The sequence below is a fragment of the Sinocyclocheilus rhinocerous genome, unplaced genomic scaffold (assembly GCF_001515625.1).
Source record: "Sinocyclocheilus rhinocerous isolate Xijiao unplaced genomic scaffold, SAMN03320098_v1.1 scaffold419, whole genome shotgun sequence".
In the NCBI taxonomy this organism is placed as follows: Eukaryota; Metazoa; Chordata; class Actinopteri; order Cypriniformes; family Cyprinidae; genus Sinocyclocheilus; species Sinocyclocheilus rhinocerous.
The window spans coordinates 1,492,987-1,507,776 of record NW_015653519.1 but is presented as its reverse complement, the minus strand read 5'-3'; the positions used below and the strand labels follow the sequence as shown (position 1 = coordinate 1,507,776).

General features: G+C 39.3%; 1 protein-coding gene across 3 annotated transcripts in view; it reads left to right on the top strand.

The window, feature by feature from the left end:
• vps35l (VPS35 endosomal protein sorting factor like) overlaps positions 1-14,790 on the top strand; it is a 22,781-nt gene that overhangs the window by 3,656 nt on the left and 4,335 nt on the right. Inside the window, exons 3-26 of one of the 3 annotated variants that reach the window (XM_016522963.1) lie at positions 2,272-2,448; positions 2,729-2,845; positions 2,931-2,955; positions 4,340-4,416; positions 4,501-4,629; positions 4,792-4,876; positions 5,087-5,143; positions 5,231-5,327; positions 6,148-6,195; positions 6,279-6,372; positions 6,565-6,765; positions 7,947-7,993; positions 8,590-8,701; positions 8,790-8,811; positions 9,178-9,272; positions 9,393-9,446; positions 9,540-9,620; positions 9,704-9,766; positions 10,699-10,784; positions 10,914-10,994; positions 11,086-11,149; positions 12,488-12,586; positions 13,117-13,194; positions 13,386-13,500. In XM_016522963.1, coding sequence (XP_016378449.1) covers positions 2,272-2,448; positions 2,729-2,845; positions 2,931-2,955; positions 4,340-4,416; positions 4,501-4,629; positions 4,792-4,876; positions 5,087-5,143; positions 5,231-5,327; positions 6,148-6,195; positions 6,279-6,372; positions 6,565-6,765; positions 7,947-7,993; positions 8,590-8,701; positions 8,790-8,811; positions 9,178-9,272; positions 9,393-9,446; positions 9,540-9,620; positions 9,704-9,766; positions 10,699-10,784; positions 10,914-10,994; positions 11,086-11,149; positions 12,488-12,586; positions 13,117-13,194; positions 13,386-13,500 — 2,104 coding nt within the window. Of the gene's footprint in view, positions 1-2,271; positions 2,449-2,472; positions 2,530-2,728; positions 2,846-2,930; positions 2,956-4,339; positions 4,417-4,500; positions 4,630-4,791; positions 4,877-5,086; positions 5,144-5,230; positions 5,328-6,147; positions 6,196-6,278; positions 6,373-6,564; positions 6,766-7,946; positions 7,994-8,589; positions 8,702-8,789; positions 8,907-9,026; positions 9,081-9,177; positions 9,273-9,392; positions 9,447-9,539; positions 9,621-9,703; positions 9,767-10,698; positions 10,785-10,913; positions 10,995-11,085; positions 11,150-12,487; positions 12,587-13,116; positions 13,195-13,385; positions 13,501-14,790 lie in introns of those variants that run through there. The other 2 variants (XM_016522962.1, XM_016522964.1) reach the window with 2 other exon arrangements.

The following is a 14,790-nucleotide window of genomic DNA, read 5'->3' as shown; positions in this document are numbered from 1 at the left end:
ATTTTCTGGTAAGATATCTGTACTTTTACTTGAGTATGGCTTTCAGGTACTTTATACACCACTGGTTACAAGTTCTTCATGGAATCATCAATGCAAGAAGTCTTCAAACTCGGTCCTGCAGAGTTTAGCTCCAACCCTAATTAAACACAGCTGAACCAGCTAATTACGGTCTTATAGGTGCATCTCAATAAATTAGAATGTCGTGGAAAAGTTCATTTATTTCAGTAATTCAACTCAAATTGTGAAACTCGTGTATTAAATAAATTCAGTGCACACAGACTGAAGTAGTTTAAGTCTTTGGTTCTTTTAATTGTGATGATTTTGGTTCACATTTAACAAAAACCCACCAATTCACTATCTCAACTAATTAGAATATGGTGACATGCCAATTAGCTAATCAACTCAAAACACCTGCAACGGTTTCCTGAGCCTTCAAAATGGTCTCTCAGTTTGGTTCACTAGGCTACACAATCATGGGGAAGACTGCTGATCTGACAGTTGTCCAGAAGACAATCATTGACACCCTTCACAAGGAGGGTAAGCCACAAACATTCATTGCCAAAGAAGCTGGCTGTTCACAGAGTGCTGTATCCAAGCATGTTAACAGAAAGTTGAGTGGAAGGAAAAAGATGCACAACCAACCGAGAGAACTGCAGCCTTATGAGGATTGTCAAGCAAAATCTATTCAAGAATTTGAGTGAACTTCACAAGGAATGGACTGAGGCTGGGGTCAAGGCATCAAGAGCCACCACACACAGACGTGTCAAGGAATTTGGCTACAGTTGTCGTATTCCTCTTGTTAAGCCACTCCTGAACCACAGACAACGTCAGAGGCGTCTTACCTGGGCTAAGGAGAAGAAGAACTGGACTGTTGCCCAGTGGTCCAAAGTCCTCTTTTCAGATGAGAGCAAGTTTTGTATTTCATTTGGAAACCAAGGTCCTAGAGTCTGGAGGAAGGGTGGATAAGCTCATAGCCCAAGTTGCTTGAAGTCCAGTGTTAAGTTTCCACAGTCTGTGATGATTTGGGGTGCAATGTCATCTGCTGGTGTTGGTCCATTGTGTTTTTTGAAAACCAACGTCACTGCACCCGTTTACCAAGAAATTTTGGAGCACTTCATGCTTCCTTCTGCTGACCAGCTTTTTGAAGATGCTGATTTCATTTTCCAGCAGGATTTGGCACCTGCTCACACTGCCAAAAGCACCAAAAGTTGGTTAAATGACCATGGTGTTGGTGTGCTTGACTGGCCAGCAAACTCACCAGACCTGAACCCCGTAGAGAATCTATGGGGTATTGTCAAGAGGAAAATGAGGAACAAGAGACCAAAAAATGCAGATGAGCTGAAGGCCACTGTCAAAGAAACCTGGGCTTCCATACCACCTCAGTAGTGCCACAAACTGATCACCTCCATGCCACGCTGAATTGAGGCAGTAATTAAAGCAAATGGAGCCCCTACCAAGTATTGAGTACATGTACAGTAAATTAACATACTTTCCAGAAGGCCAACAATTCATTAAAAATGTTTTTTTTTATTGGTCTTATGGAGTATTCTAATTTGTTGAGATAGTGAGTTGGTGGGTTTTTGTTAAATGTGAGCCAAAATCATCACAATTAAAAGAACCAAATACTTAAACTACTTCAGTCTGTGTGCATTGAATTTATTTAATACACGAGTTTCACAATTTGAGTTGAATTACTGAAATAAATGAACTTTTCCACGACATTCTAATTTATTGAGATGCACCTGTATATTACCTGTCATTTATCACTGTATATTAATTACAATTACACATTTATCAGAGACAAGTCAGTCAAAAGTAGTTTCTAACAATTTATTCATGCATCCTTTATTGCATGTTTGTTTGTTGTGTGTCAGATGAGGCGTCAGACTGTTTAAATGAAACTGAGAATGGAAGGGCATGTTTATATTATTGTACTTATTCTGTTTTTTTTTTTTGTTTTGTTTTTTTATTTAAAAAAAGAAAAAGAAACCATGCATAGCTAGAGCTAGCAGCCTACATTGCAATGTGCTGTCCCATTTAGAACACTGATTATCCAGTCTGGTGAGGTTTATATCTGAGGAGCTAATTCCAGATAGCAAAGTTTGGGATTTCTAAATCTGGATTATTCTGATCCACATGAAACATTTTGAAGAACTAACTGGGCCAAGTGTATTCTTGATCAAGACACCAAAGCTCTGGTTACGCCAGGAAGATTGAATGTGAAATAAGTGAAATAAACATGTTTGAGCATCATTTTTTTCTTTCTTTCAGGTGACAGATTCTAAATCTCGCCGTGGTGGGCGGAAAGGCAGCACTTCCTCCTCATCTTCCTCCTCTAGTTCTGTGGCTCCGGATCCACTCAGCTCAATGTTGGATGGAACCGACCCACTGTCTCTCTTCGCTGCGGTGTCTGAGACACCAACTCTCCCACACAGCATCTCTGCTGGGGTAAAATTCACAAAATTCAAAAACGCACTCAATTATTAGCCTACCATATGAACGTTTCAAAGGTACTTCAAAAATCTCATGGTATGAATAAATATGATTGAATTTTAATTATGTATATATGTCATTTTTATTTTAATGAGCTATAACTTTTAAGTATTTATGTAACTGTCATTGTTACATCTGTTCATGGTTAAAATGATGTGACTGTGAACACAATTATGATCCATTTATGAAACATATGTTAAATGTGGTCTTTTTCACTTTTACTATTTTGTTTTAGGAGCTGGGACGGAAACGTAAGGAGAAAGAGGAGGAAGTGGGCTCAGACTTTGAGCCGTGGTCATCTAAACGTGGAGAGATCCTGTCTAGGTTCACCACCACAGAGAAACTGTCTATAGTAGGTGCAGCGCTTTACAGCTGTCTCTCATCCTGTCAGACTTTACTTTTGACAGATTATAATGACATTTTTATTTCTTTTACAGAATCTCTTCATGGGCTCAGACAAGAGTGAGTTCATCAGTTTTTGAAGACTTTTTAAAAAAATTTCTTGGTTTGTAGTAGGCTTGCCGCGATAGACGGTGCTGACGGTGATACCGGTGTTAAGCCGCAACACCGGTTACGTCACTTGCCCACCGCATCACCGACCCCCACCGTCGTTTAGATTTTTTATAGTAATAAAAATCATTTAGTTCAGTAAAAGAACAGACACTACAATTAAAAACTGAACGCGGCTGCTCAATGCAGCGTGCCGAACGACAGTCGCATCACAGATCAGATTTCGTTTCTCCAGTGAGGAGAGTGAGTCGAGCTGACTGACTAGAAGAGTGGGGTGAGACAGACAAGACGATCGCGGATGATTTCGTTTCGAAACAAAATGCAAAAGCGCCCGTTTGGCAATATTTTGGATTTTGAAAAGCCTGTTGACTTTTGCCATTTATCTAAGGTGATTTTGGAAGTTTTTTTAAACATTCGTTTCTTATTTAATTGGTTCCACATTGTTTGCTGATTTTTACTTTATTTAAACTTTGTGTCATTTATTTATTTTATTTGACAGCAAGGTGTATGCCGTGCCTCCAAGCTTTCTTGCTCGTTTTGCTAATAAATGTTCTACGTTTCTTATTTATTTGATTATATATTATACATGTTTACTTGTTTCCAGTTTTGTAAATTTAAACTTTATGTAAGTTATTTGTTATTTTATATTAGGCATAGCCTGCCCTATAGCATGGTGTATATGATAATAAAAGTTCTATGTTTTATATATATGCTAAAGTGAGTTTGGCATTGTATTTTGTTGTTGCATTCAAGCAATTGACGCCTAACTGCCGCTAATTCGAAAATTGAAAGCGAGGAAAAGAAATTCAAACGAACTAAAAACGAACAATTGTTTTACTCCGAATTGCTGCTATTTGAAAGTGAAAGTAAAATGTGCACGCTTTTACAAGCTATTTAAAAGCGAAGGAAAGCGAGGAAAAGAGGGAACACCCCCGCCCCCGCGGTGATACCGGTGTTGTCACACGTCGATTAACCGGTGGGAAAATTTCCTCACCGTCACAAACCTAGTTTGTAGCTATTCCAGTTGTTGTTATTTAGCTGCTCAGGAAATGCGATCCTCCATTAAACCTCCATTCATTTTCACATTTAAAAATGTTTTATTATTATTATTATGAAAAGTAAAAACTTTGCAATCGCTTTATAAAATACTTCAATAAAATTCCATTGTCATGCATTGTTGGTCCAACCTGACCAGTGCTGATGAGTTATCCCTGATATATCCTTGACTGTGCTGCTTCTGTGCAATGAAACTACTGAGTCTGTACAATGACTTCTATCTGAATAATGACATTGACAAACCGTAATAGACACATTTAATAGTTTGGTTTGTGTTAAGGTAAAGCATCCAGTCCCAGCTCAGCGGTGTCAGAGAAGGTGCGCACTCGTCTGGAGGAACTGGATGACCTGGAGGAGGTGGGTCTCGTCTGGAGATGTCTTGTGCTTTACTGTTTGTTGGTAGACATGTTAATGAATATGTGGTGTATTGTGTGTGCTCAGGGCTCCCAGAGGGAGCTCTTGAACCTGTCCCAGCAGGACTATGTCAACCGCATTGAAGAGCTCAACCAGTCTCTGAAGGAAGCCTGGGGTTCAGACCAGAAAGTCAAAGCCCTAAAAATCGTCATCCAGGTATGAGGACCTGTTAACACATAAACCATCAGTATACACTCAAGTGACACTTCAAGCCGAAATCGAGTCTATTAACTTTAATAATGCACATTTCCGGTCTTGTTGTGAATGATTCATCAGTGCAGAAAAAAAAAAATTCTTCATCAAAATTTTGTGTGTCAGTGCTCCAAGCTGCTCTCTGATACGTCAGTAATTCAGTTCTACCCCAGCAAGTTTGTTCTCATCACAGATATCCTGGACACCTTCGGTAAGTGTTGCTCATGTCAGTAATCTTTCTGTTTGTTCGTATTTTACTGACAACATATTTTTTACCCCCATTCTTAACTTTATAAATGACAAGCTTCACCATTTACTTTCTTCAGTGCTGATCATTTGAAGAGTAAAGAGTGTATTTAAATGCAGCAAGATAACAGGAAAATGTTTGTTTGTAATTCTTGGTTATGTCATATGTATACAGGTGGCCTGGTGTATGACAGGATCTGGTCCATGTGTGCTGACCCTCATCCTCTACCAGGTAAAACAAAATGCATCACAACTGAGCATGTTCTTTTACCATCTCTGTGACTTTGTTAATGTATTTTCTCATTAATGTCGTTCTCAGAATCGTTCTCCGCTGATGATGTGAATGACACAGCCAAAGAGACGTGCCTCAACTGGTTCTTTAAAATCGCCTCCATTAGAGAGCTTGTCCCTCGATTGTATCTTTTCAGCAGGATTTTGACAAACTTTTCCATGTCTTATTTCAGTATTTAAGCATTTTCAATAATTCATGTGTAGAAATGTTGACGCAAAAAATGATTAAATTAAATAAGCGTGTAAAAACAAACAGCAGTGTTTTAAAAGCACCAGCACTGTTTAGAAAGTAAGCCAACAATGTTTTAATGAGTAAGCCTGTGATGCCTGACATATGAAATGGTCCGAAAAATATAATTTGGCAATAGAACAGTTTATTGAACCTTTGGACAAAATCTTGTTTTGTTTTAGTTTTTTTATATATATATATGTATATATTCTATATATATATATTCTATATATGCAATACAATGATTATTGAGAGATAAATGTTCCTCAAAAGCTTGATCTCATATTTGATGCTCACATTTTAAGATGATTTCTCCAAAACATTATACATGGATAATAAAGTAAACCTAAGTTGCTTCAGTCTAGTATTCATCTTGAAATATTAATAACAATAAAAAGTTATTGTTATGTTTACTTTATAAAAGTCAAACAGTAAAAAATGTAGAGCAAAGAGGCAATAAAATTACAATAAAACGCCTTTTCATTGCTAAAAAAGTACAAACTATCAATAAGATGACAGAAGGCATACAGAAGATTGTGAAAAATGTGTTTTGATCATGCTAATGATTTGAAGGCCTTATACATTTGCATATAACATTTGATACAGTCAGCTTTATAGGATCATGGTTATAAGAAACTGTTGAAAGATTGGAAAAAATAACACAAATATGAATCGAACCCCAAGAGTGTAATTGTGAACCCTTGACTTTAGCTCAGATATGTTGAAGCTGCTCTTCTGAAATGCAACCGCTTCTTGACAAAGTCGTAAGAATCTGAGCAATGCAACACTTCTGTTCATGCAGGTTGGTATTTTCATTGGTCACTAATGTCCTCTTTCTGTCCTTCAGTGGGATTCAGGAGACGCTGCAGAGACTGACAGCGATGATCAGAGGAATAGGAGATCCACTGGTGGCTGTATACGCACGCGTGTATTTATGCAGGGTGAGAAGAATAATATTATTTGATTATATTGTGTATTTTAGCAGGTTTTCCCTACAACTTCTACTTTTTTGTTATAACGTGGTGTGTCATGCATTTAGTGGGTGATAAAACAAGCAAAAACCCTGTAGTTTCAAGCTGAAGGAGTGACCCGAGCCATATCATAGAGACTCTAGCTCTCTATCTTTTTCTCAGGTGGGGATGGAGGTGGCTCCGCATCTGAAGGACAGTCTCAATAAGAATTTCTTCGACCTGCTGGCCTCATTCCGTCAGGTTCATGGTGAAAGTGTGCAGAATCTGCTGGTGCTGCAGCGGGTGGAGATTCCCATCTATCTGACCCTCTATTCTCCTGCCATACACTGGATCCTGCAGTGTGTGGCACACAGAGCGCCAGAGGTATATACGCACACTCCACTCAGAGGAAATGCTTGACTAATTGTTTAATGTTCGATTCAAAGTCAGACATGGAATATTCCTACCAGACAACTTAAACTTCTGCCCATAAAGACGTTCCATTGCATGTTTGGAGGATGTGTAAGGATGACAGCACTACTATTAGCTTTGCAGATGTTTGACTGTCAACCAAAAATGTCTCAAAGTCAAAACCAAACAACAATGTGCAATGCTTGCATCTGACCTGCAGGTCTACGATTATCAACAAAGAAGATTATTGCTTTGTGTTATTATTACTGTGTTTTACAGTACATACCTGTCTATGCAGACATTTGCTATTGGCCACAGTGTTCATGTGACAGTATGTTCATTGCCGCATCTCAGCACAGTTGTACATTTATACACAAGATTCCAAGTTGCGTTTCATTCCATTGGAAATTTTGACTTTCTGAGTTAAATGGAATGCAGTGTAACACTGGGAGCCAAGGTCTGAAATGAATGGGGCCTTGGGACAAAAATGCCAGTTTTGCGTGATCGCAGAAGTCGGTTAACTTGTAATGAACTGAAGTCACTGATCGCTTCAGTGATGGAAAACAGTCTTTTTTTTCTGTATATAATTTAAACTCTGTTTGAATAACCTTTTTTTTTTTTTGATGCTACGATAACCAATTTGAAGTCTTGATCGTAAAAAAGCACAAAAAAAAAAACTAGAGTAGTGCTTGTTGTTTGTCATTTCTCCGATCACAAATGCAGACATGGTTTTATGTTTACGCGGCGCGATGCAACGCGTAAAAAGACAGTATAAGTCATTATAATCCATAATTATGTCCCCACTGCATGCAACGAATGCCTCGTTTATAATGGGTTTTGACCGTTGCTGGCCAATCACAGCACACCTTGCTTTTTCAGACCGATGAGCTTTGTAAAAATCGACGTGTTTCAGAAAGGCGGGGCATAGAGGAGAAACAATAATGTACAGTATGTGGAAAAAAATGTTTTTTGAACCTTAAACCGCATAAACACATTTCATTACACCTAATACACAAAATAATGTTCTTTTTAGCAGCATCACATGACCCCTTTAATGAAAAAAGTCAATTTCGTACCCTGCTGGGAACATTCTTTCCAGTCACAAAATTTTGAAATTAGTCCAAATGTGATCGAAATGTGTTTGTTTTTTAAAGGTTCTGCTTACAGAGATGATGGACAGATGCAAGAAGCTGGGCAACAAGTAAGATCTGCTAACTCTACTGACAGTGCATCTCTATGAACCCTTTCAAGTTCAAAAATGTTTTTAATGCTAGGACAATTTTTAATTGTTCAGATGGCATGAGATAAGTGACCAAAAATGATGAAAATTAAGCTTGAGACTCATTGTGAATAGTGTTGGTGCCTTCTTGTTGTTTAGTCGCATTGGACTTTGTGAGAGGCAGACATTCTTGATAAGTAGGGATGCTAACTTAGGGAATAATCCACATTAGTATTGCTCATACTTCAGCATGTAATTCCTGGAACGGTCGTGCTATGCACAGGAATGATGATCTGTTTTGCTGAAAAGAGAGTGACTTGCAAATTTTAGCCTAGCAGATGGACGAAAAATCAAAAAGCCTAAAAAACGTGAAAAAAGAAAATCCCATTAAGACCAGAATATCTCAGAAACTTGGTGGTGGGCGCTTTTGACCAGTAAACGACCACCCAGAACAAACTAGCTTTGTGGTTGTGACTTTTGCATGTCCATGCATCTTCAGAAAATTTAAAAATCCAGTACTGAATTCACAGCTGCAGCATTTATGTTTGAATTTGCAATATTCATTCATTTTCCCATAGTGCTCTCCTGCTTAACTCTGTCATGTGGGCATTCCGGGCAGAATTTGTCGCAACGAGAGCAACAGACTTTATTGGCATGATCAAAGACTGTGATGAAGCTGGATTTCCCAAGGTGACAAAACACACATCTACAGTCTACAGACAGGCCAAAAGCTCAGTGACTATGTCATAGTTTATATTCATGTTTGTATTTTTTGCAGCACCTGTTGTTTGCGTCTCTGGGTCGCAGTCTGTCCGTTGCTGACCCTCCAGAGAGTGAGAGACTCTCCATACTCAACGAAGCTTGGAAGGTCATCACTAAAGTGCGCAGTCCAAGGGTAAACACCTCTGTTGGTCTCTGAATGTTTTAAAGCACACGGTATAGAAAGAGAATATGTAGTATAAATTGAGCACAAAATTGAATAAAATCCACATGTACTGTGTGTTCTTCAACTCAGGATTACATCAACTGTGCTGAGATCTGGGTGGAGTTTACCTGCCGTCACTTCACAGTGAGTTATCTGTTCTGATTAGCTGAGATTTTTTTTTGAGCAGAATTTAAAATTCTGTCTTTTTTTAACATGTTGTTTCAATTTGTTCCCCATCTGGGTCGCAGTCTGTCCGTTGCTGACCCTCCAGAGAGTGAGAGACTCTCCATACTCAACGAAGCTTGGAAGGTCATCACTAAAGTGCGCAGTCCAAGGGTAAACACCTCTGTTGGTCTCTGAATGTTTTAAAGCACACGGTATAGAAAGAGAATATGTAGTATAAATTGAGCACAAAATTGAATAAAATCCACATGTACTGTGTGTTCTTCAACTCAGGATTACATCAACTGTGCTGAGATCTGGGTGGAGTTTACCTGCCGTCACTTCACAGTGAGTTATCTTTTCTGATTAGCTGAGATTTTTTTTTAGCAGAATTTAAAATTCTGTCTTTTTTAACATGTTGTTTCAATTTGTTCCCCATAGAAACGGGAGGTGAATACGGTTCTTGCTGACATCATCAAACACATAACTCCAGACAGAGCTTTTGAGGATGCATATCCACAGGTATGTAAGAAACATACAGATGCTGATGTCAGATGGTCTTGATGAAGTCATGGCAATTCATCTTATTCCTTTGTGTGTTTTAGCTGCAGTCAGTGATAAAGAAGATCCTCACCTACTTCCATGACTTCTCGGGGCTCTTCTCAATGGTATGACTACAGTGAAAACAGACCTTTAGCAGGGCTGTTCTCCATTCAGATTTGAATTGAGATTGCTAGTTCTTGAATTTGAATCATACAGAATTGTAATCTGAATTTAAATGGAACTGCTGTTAGAACAGAATGTTTTAATCTATGACAAATGGTCTGTGAAATGGAGAAATAAAACAATAAAAAATATTTCAAAATGACATTTTTACAATTAACTTTGGTCACACTTTGTTTAAAGGTCCAATTCTCGCAATTAACAACCCATTAACTATGACTTTTGCCTTAATAAACTCCTAATTTGCTGCTGATTATTAGTTAGTAAGGTAGATGTTAAATTTAGGTATTGGACAGGATTAGGGATGTAGAATATGGTCATGCAGAATATGTGCTTTATAAGTCCTAATAAATAGCCAATATGTTAATAATAGGCATGCTAATAAGCAACTAGTTAATAGTGAGTATTGGTCCCTATACTAAAGTGTTACCTTAACTTTTTAATATTCTTTGTTGCTGTTGTAGCTAAATTAAAATCTATCTGTTTTGGTTACTGTTATTTTGACAGTGCTAAACATAGCTTAGAGAAACATGTTTCAGTTGAGATAATGCATTCTACATATCATGTAATAAATAGGCATAATTATTCAAATTAATTATACGAATTATTATTTATGTCATGTCAGAATGCTAGAGTTTGACTTATGAAATTCTTCCATTGTGTGTTGAATTTCTTTCAATTTCAATTAATTAAATTCTTCTTATTGTCATTGCAAATCAGATTGAACTTTAACAATCTTTTTGGGCCAATACATCACTAATTCCTTCAGATTTTGTCCAAAATAAATACTTAGTAATCTCAATAAATATGATTAGGAATCTCAAATAAAGTAGTATGATCGTAAAAATGTTGATGTATAATGTTTTGATGATTGCAGGAGAAGTTCTTGCCCTTTCTGGACATGTTCCAGAAAGACAGTGTGAGGGTGGAGGTGTGTAAATCCATCATGGAGGTCTTCATCAAGTATGTTTGTCACTCACTATTCAGTATTAGAACAGCTCCTCCTCTGTATTGCTAAACAAGTGTTCGGTTAATTCTAGCTCAAGTTACAAGGTTTCTCGTTTAGTTGAGGCTGATGTATTTTCTGTTTAGACACCAGCAGGAACCAACGAGAGATCCAGTCATCCTCAACGCACTGCTGCACATCTGTAAGACCATGCATGACTCTGTCAAGTGAGTGAGCTGTTTTTTATAGTGTCTCACCATTAATGCAGAATTAGAGAGTGTTACTTTGACGTGTTTGCATGTGGTTTTTGTGTTGTAGTGCTCTAATGCTAGATGATGAGAAAAGAGCTCTGTCTCTGCTGATCAATGGATTTATTCGTATGGTGAGTCCCTGTCTTACAATATATCTGATAATCAATTAGGGATGTAACGATTAACCGTGAGCCAGTTGAAAATCGATTCAAATATGTGACGATTCAAATCGGTTGAGATGCTAAACAAATCGCGATTCAATTAGGGGTAGGAGTTTATATGAATGTATGTCTGAGGGAAACTTACTGTCTTTAGAAAAGTTTAGATGGTATTTTTTATTTTCATCTTGCCTCTGTATAATGCATATTAAAGTTCATAAGTGCAGCGCTGCTTTGTTTACAGCGGAGACCAAGGCGGCCACACGGAGTGCGTTTCCTGCTTGGGGAAATCCCATGCGGAAGCTGCGCTCACGGGAGCTATTTGCTCCCATTGCGAGAGCTTCAGTTTCGCCTCTCTACGCTCACGGATCGCTTTCTATTCAGAGAGCGACTCCGCCCCCCGCGCCCTCCCGTTTTCTTCTTCCCAGGGACCTGTGAGGAAAAAAACAGCGGGGCAAAGGGGTCGAGAGGAGCTGTTGGGCTCGGTGAATGACCCCACCCCCTCGCCATCGTCCGCGCCCAGCACCACTAAAGACGGGATGGATGCCGAGCTTCTCCGTATCCTCTCCAAAGCGGTTTAAGAGCTGGGTTCAAAGTGGTCTCTGCCAGAGGAGCCCTCTCACAGCTGTCTGGATGAATGGTTCCTGCCGGGGTGCCGCCAGGCCTTTCGTCAGCGTGCTTCTCCGTTTTTCCCGGAGGTCCACGACGAGCTCACCAGATGGCCGCTCACCCGTCTAAGCCATGTAGGACCACTTCAGCTCTCGCTGGACGCGCCTACACCTCAGCTGGACAGGCGGCTTCGGCGCTTCATTCTATGGCGGTCCTCCAGGTCTTCCAGGCCAAAATCCTCGCATTCTCCGACGAGTCTGGCCTGGACCCCACTACCCTCAGGGATCTGAGGAGCGCGACCGACCTGGCTCTACGCGCCACCAAGACCACCGCCCAGGCTCAGCTTTCTAAAATAATGTGGTTAATCACAGTTCTTTCATGAACGAGGAGGGGGCAATAAATTTTTCACGTAGGGCCAGGTAGGTTTGGACAGCTTTTTTCCCTTAATAAATGAAATCATCATTTAAAAACTGCATTTTGTATTTACTTGCATTATCTTTGTGTAATATTAAAATTAGTTTGATGATCTGAATCTTTTAAGTGTGACAAATATGCAAAAAAATTTAAAACAGGAAGGGGGCAAAAACCTTTTCACGGCACTGTATCATTTAAACTGTAAATTTTATGGTCAGAGTGAGCAACTACAACATAACATATATAGTTTCAATGTTTTTTTTTAATATTTTGGTCCTTTTTTATCAGGTGTCATTTGGGAGGGACTTTGAGCAGCAGTTGAGTTTCTGTGTGGAAGCCAGGGCAACTTTCTGTAATCTGGAGCCCGTCATCATTCAGCTGATTCATGTGAGCAGCCTGTGTCCTAATGGATGTGTTATGTTTTTATGCCAGAGATTTCCAAATCTTTCTATATGCTTGAAATGCCCCCTGCGATTATATTTCAATAATTTGTAAACACAATTGCATGTTCACGGTTATCTAATCAGCCAGCGAACGCAGATTTGAATTTAGCAGCTGATGATATGACGCACTGAACGTTAATCACGCCGGCGTGATTGTATTAAATATAGAAAATATTAATCGGCTATTTTTGTCTTTTGGAAGTTGCATTCAAAATCCACTTGGCTCAAAAATCTGAGGGGGCACGTGCCTCTGCGTTCATGATATGTGTTGACAGAGCTGTAGTATCTGATCAGGGTCATGATAGAGGATTTATTAAAACACATTATTCATATTCAGTCCTCAACTCTGTTTTAATGTCCCTATGGGTTTTATTGTAGTAAGCAGATTGAAATTGCATGCTGTAAAGTCTAACATTAGTCTAATGGAGTGCTGAGGGACTGTCTGTCATGATGATATGAGTGTCTCTCTTACAGACGGTGAATCAGTTAGCCATGGAGACCAGACATGTAATGAAAGGCAATCACTCACGTAAAACGGCTGCTTTTGTCAGGGTTAGTTTTTTTTTTCTGTATCACTTTTACATAATGGTTGAATCTTATGAGGACATTTTTCAAGTTGTAATTTGTAAATTGTAATTGACAGGCTTCAGGAGATTCCCTCTAATACTATTGGATCCCTGCTTTATCCCATTTTAGCCCATAAGTGACTGAGTTTTTGCTGCCTGTTGTGTGTTTATTTGCAGGCATGTGCTGCCTACAGTTTCATCACCATTCCGTCCCTCACCAGTATCTTCAGCCGTCTCAACCTCTATCTGCTCTCTGGACAGGTAGCACTGGCCAACCAGTGTCTGTCCCAAGGTGAGTTCTGGAGCCTCTCTTAGACTGAAGATGCTCTTGTACATGCTTGATCCAGCCTCTCATTGTGAAGGATAATTCAAATACACTACCGTTCAAAATAAACCATAATGTTGTGAAATAAAATGTAATTTATTCCTGTGATAGAACAACAGCCATTACTCCAGTTTTCAGTTTAACATAATCAATCAGAAATTATTTTAATATGCTGATTAACTTTTAATATGATCAATAATTTTTTCTTTGCTGTGTAATATTTTTGTGGAAACAGTGATACATTATTTTCAGGATTCTTTGATGAATAGAAAGCGCCTTGCTCTCGGTTGTTGAAGCCCTAAGACTGACCAGAGCGGCTTCCAAATCTTCAATACTTATCTTGCTGGATCTGTCCACTGCTTTTGACACGGTTAACCACTAGATCCTCCTGTCAATCCTATTGGCAAAGGGCATCTCAGGAACAGCACTCCAGTGGTTTGAGTCTTACCTCTCAGAAAGGTCCTTCAAGGTATCTTGGAGGAGTGAGGTGTCCAAGCCGCAACATCTAGTTACTGGGGTGCCTCAGGGCTCAGTTCTTGGACCACTTCTCTTCTCTGTCTACATGGCATCACTAGGTTCTGTCTTTCAAAAACATGGCTTTTCTTATCACTGCTGTGCTGATGACACTAAACTTTACCTCTCATTCCATCCTGACGATCCAAAGATAGCTGCTTGCATCTCAGCATGTATAACAGACATTTCTTACTGGATGAAAGGACCATCACCTTCAACTCTTCATCACCTTCAAGACAGAACTGCTTGTGGTTTCAACAAACCCATCACTTCATCACAATCTCACCATCCAGCTAGGCGCATCAAACATAACTCCTTCAAAGACAGCCAGAAATTTGGAGTTGTGATTGATGATCAGCTGAACTTCTCAGACCACACTGCTAAAACGGTCTGCTCCTGCATATTTGCGTTATACAACATTAGGAAGATCAGGCCCTTTCTTTCGGAATATGTTCAAGCTCTTGTTTTGTCCAGACTGGACTATTGCAATGCTTTCTTGGCAGGTCTTCCAGCCAGTTCTACGAGCCGAAAAGAGTCACACCTCTGCTCATCAATTTGCACTGTCTACCAGTAGCTGCTCGCATAAAATTCGAGGCATTAATGTTTGCCTACAAAAATACCACTGGCTCTGCACCCATTTACCTAAATTCATTACTTCAGAGTTATGTGCCTCTAGAAGCTTGCGTTCTGCAAGTGAACGTCTCTTTATTGTGCCATCCCAAAGAGGCACAAAATCACTTTCAC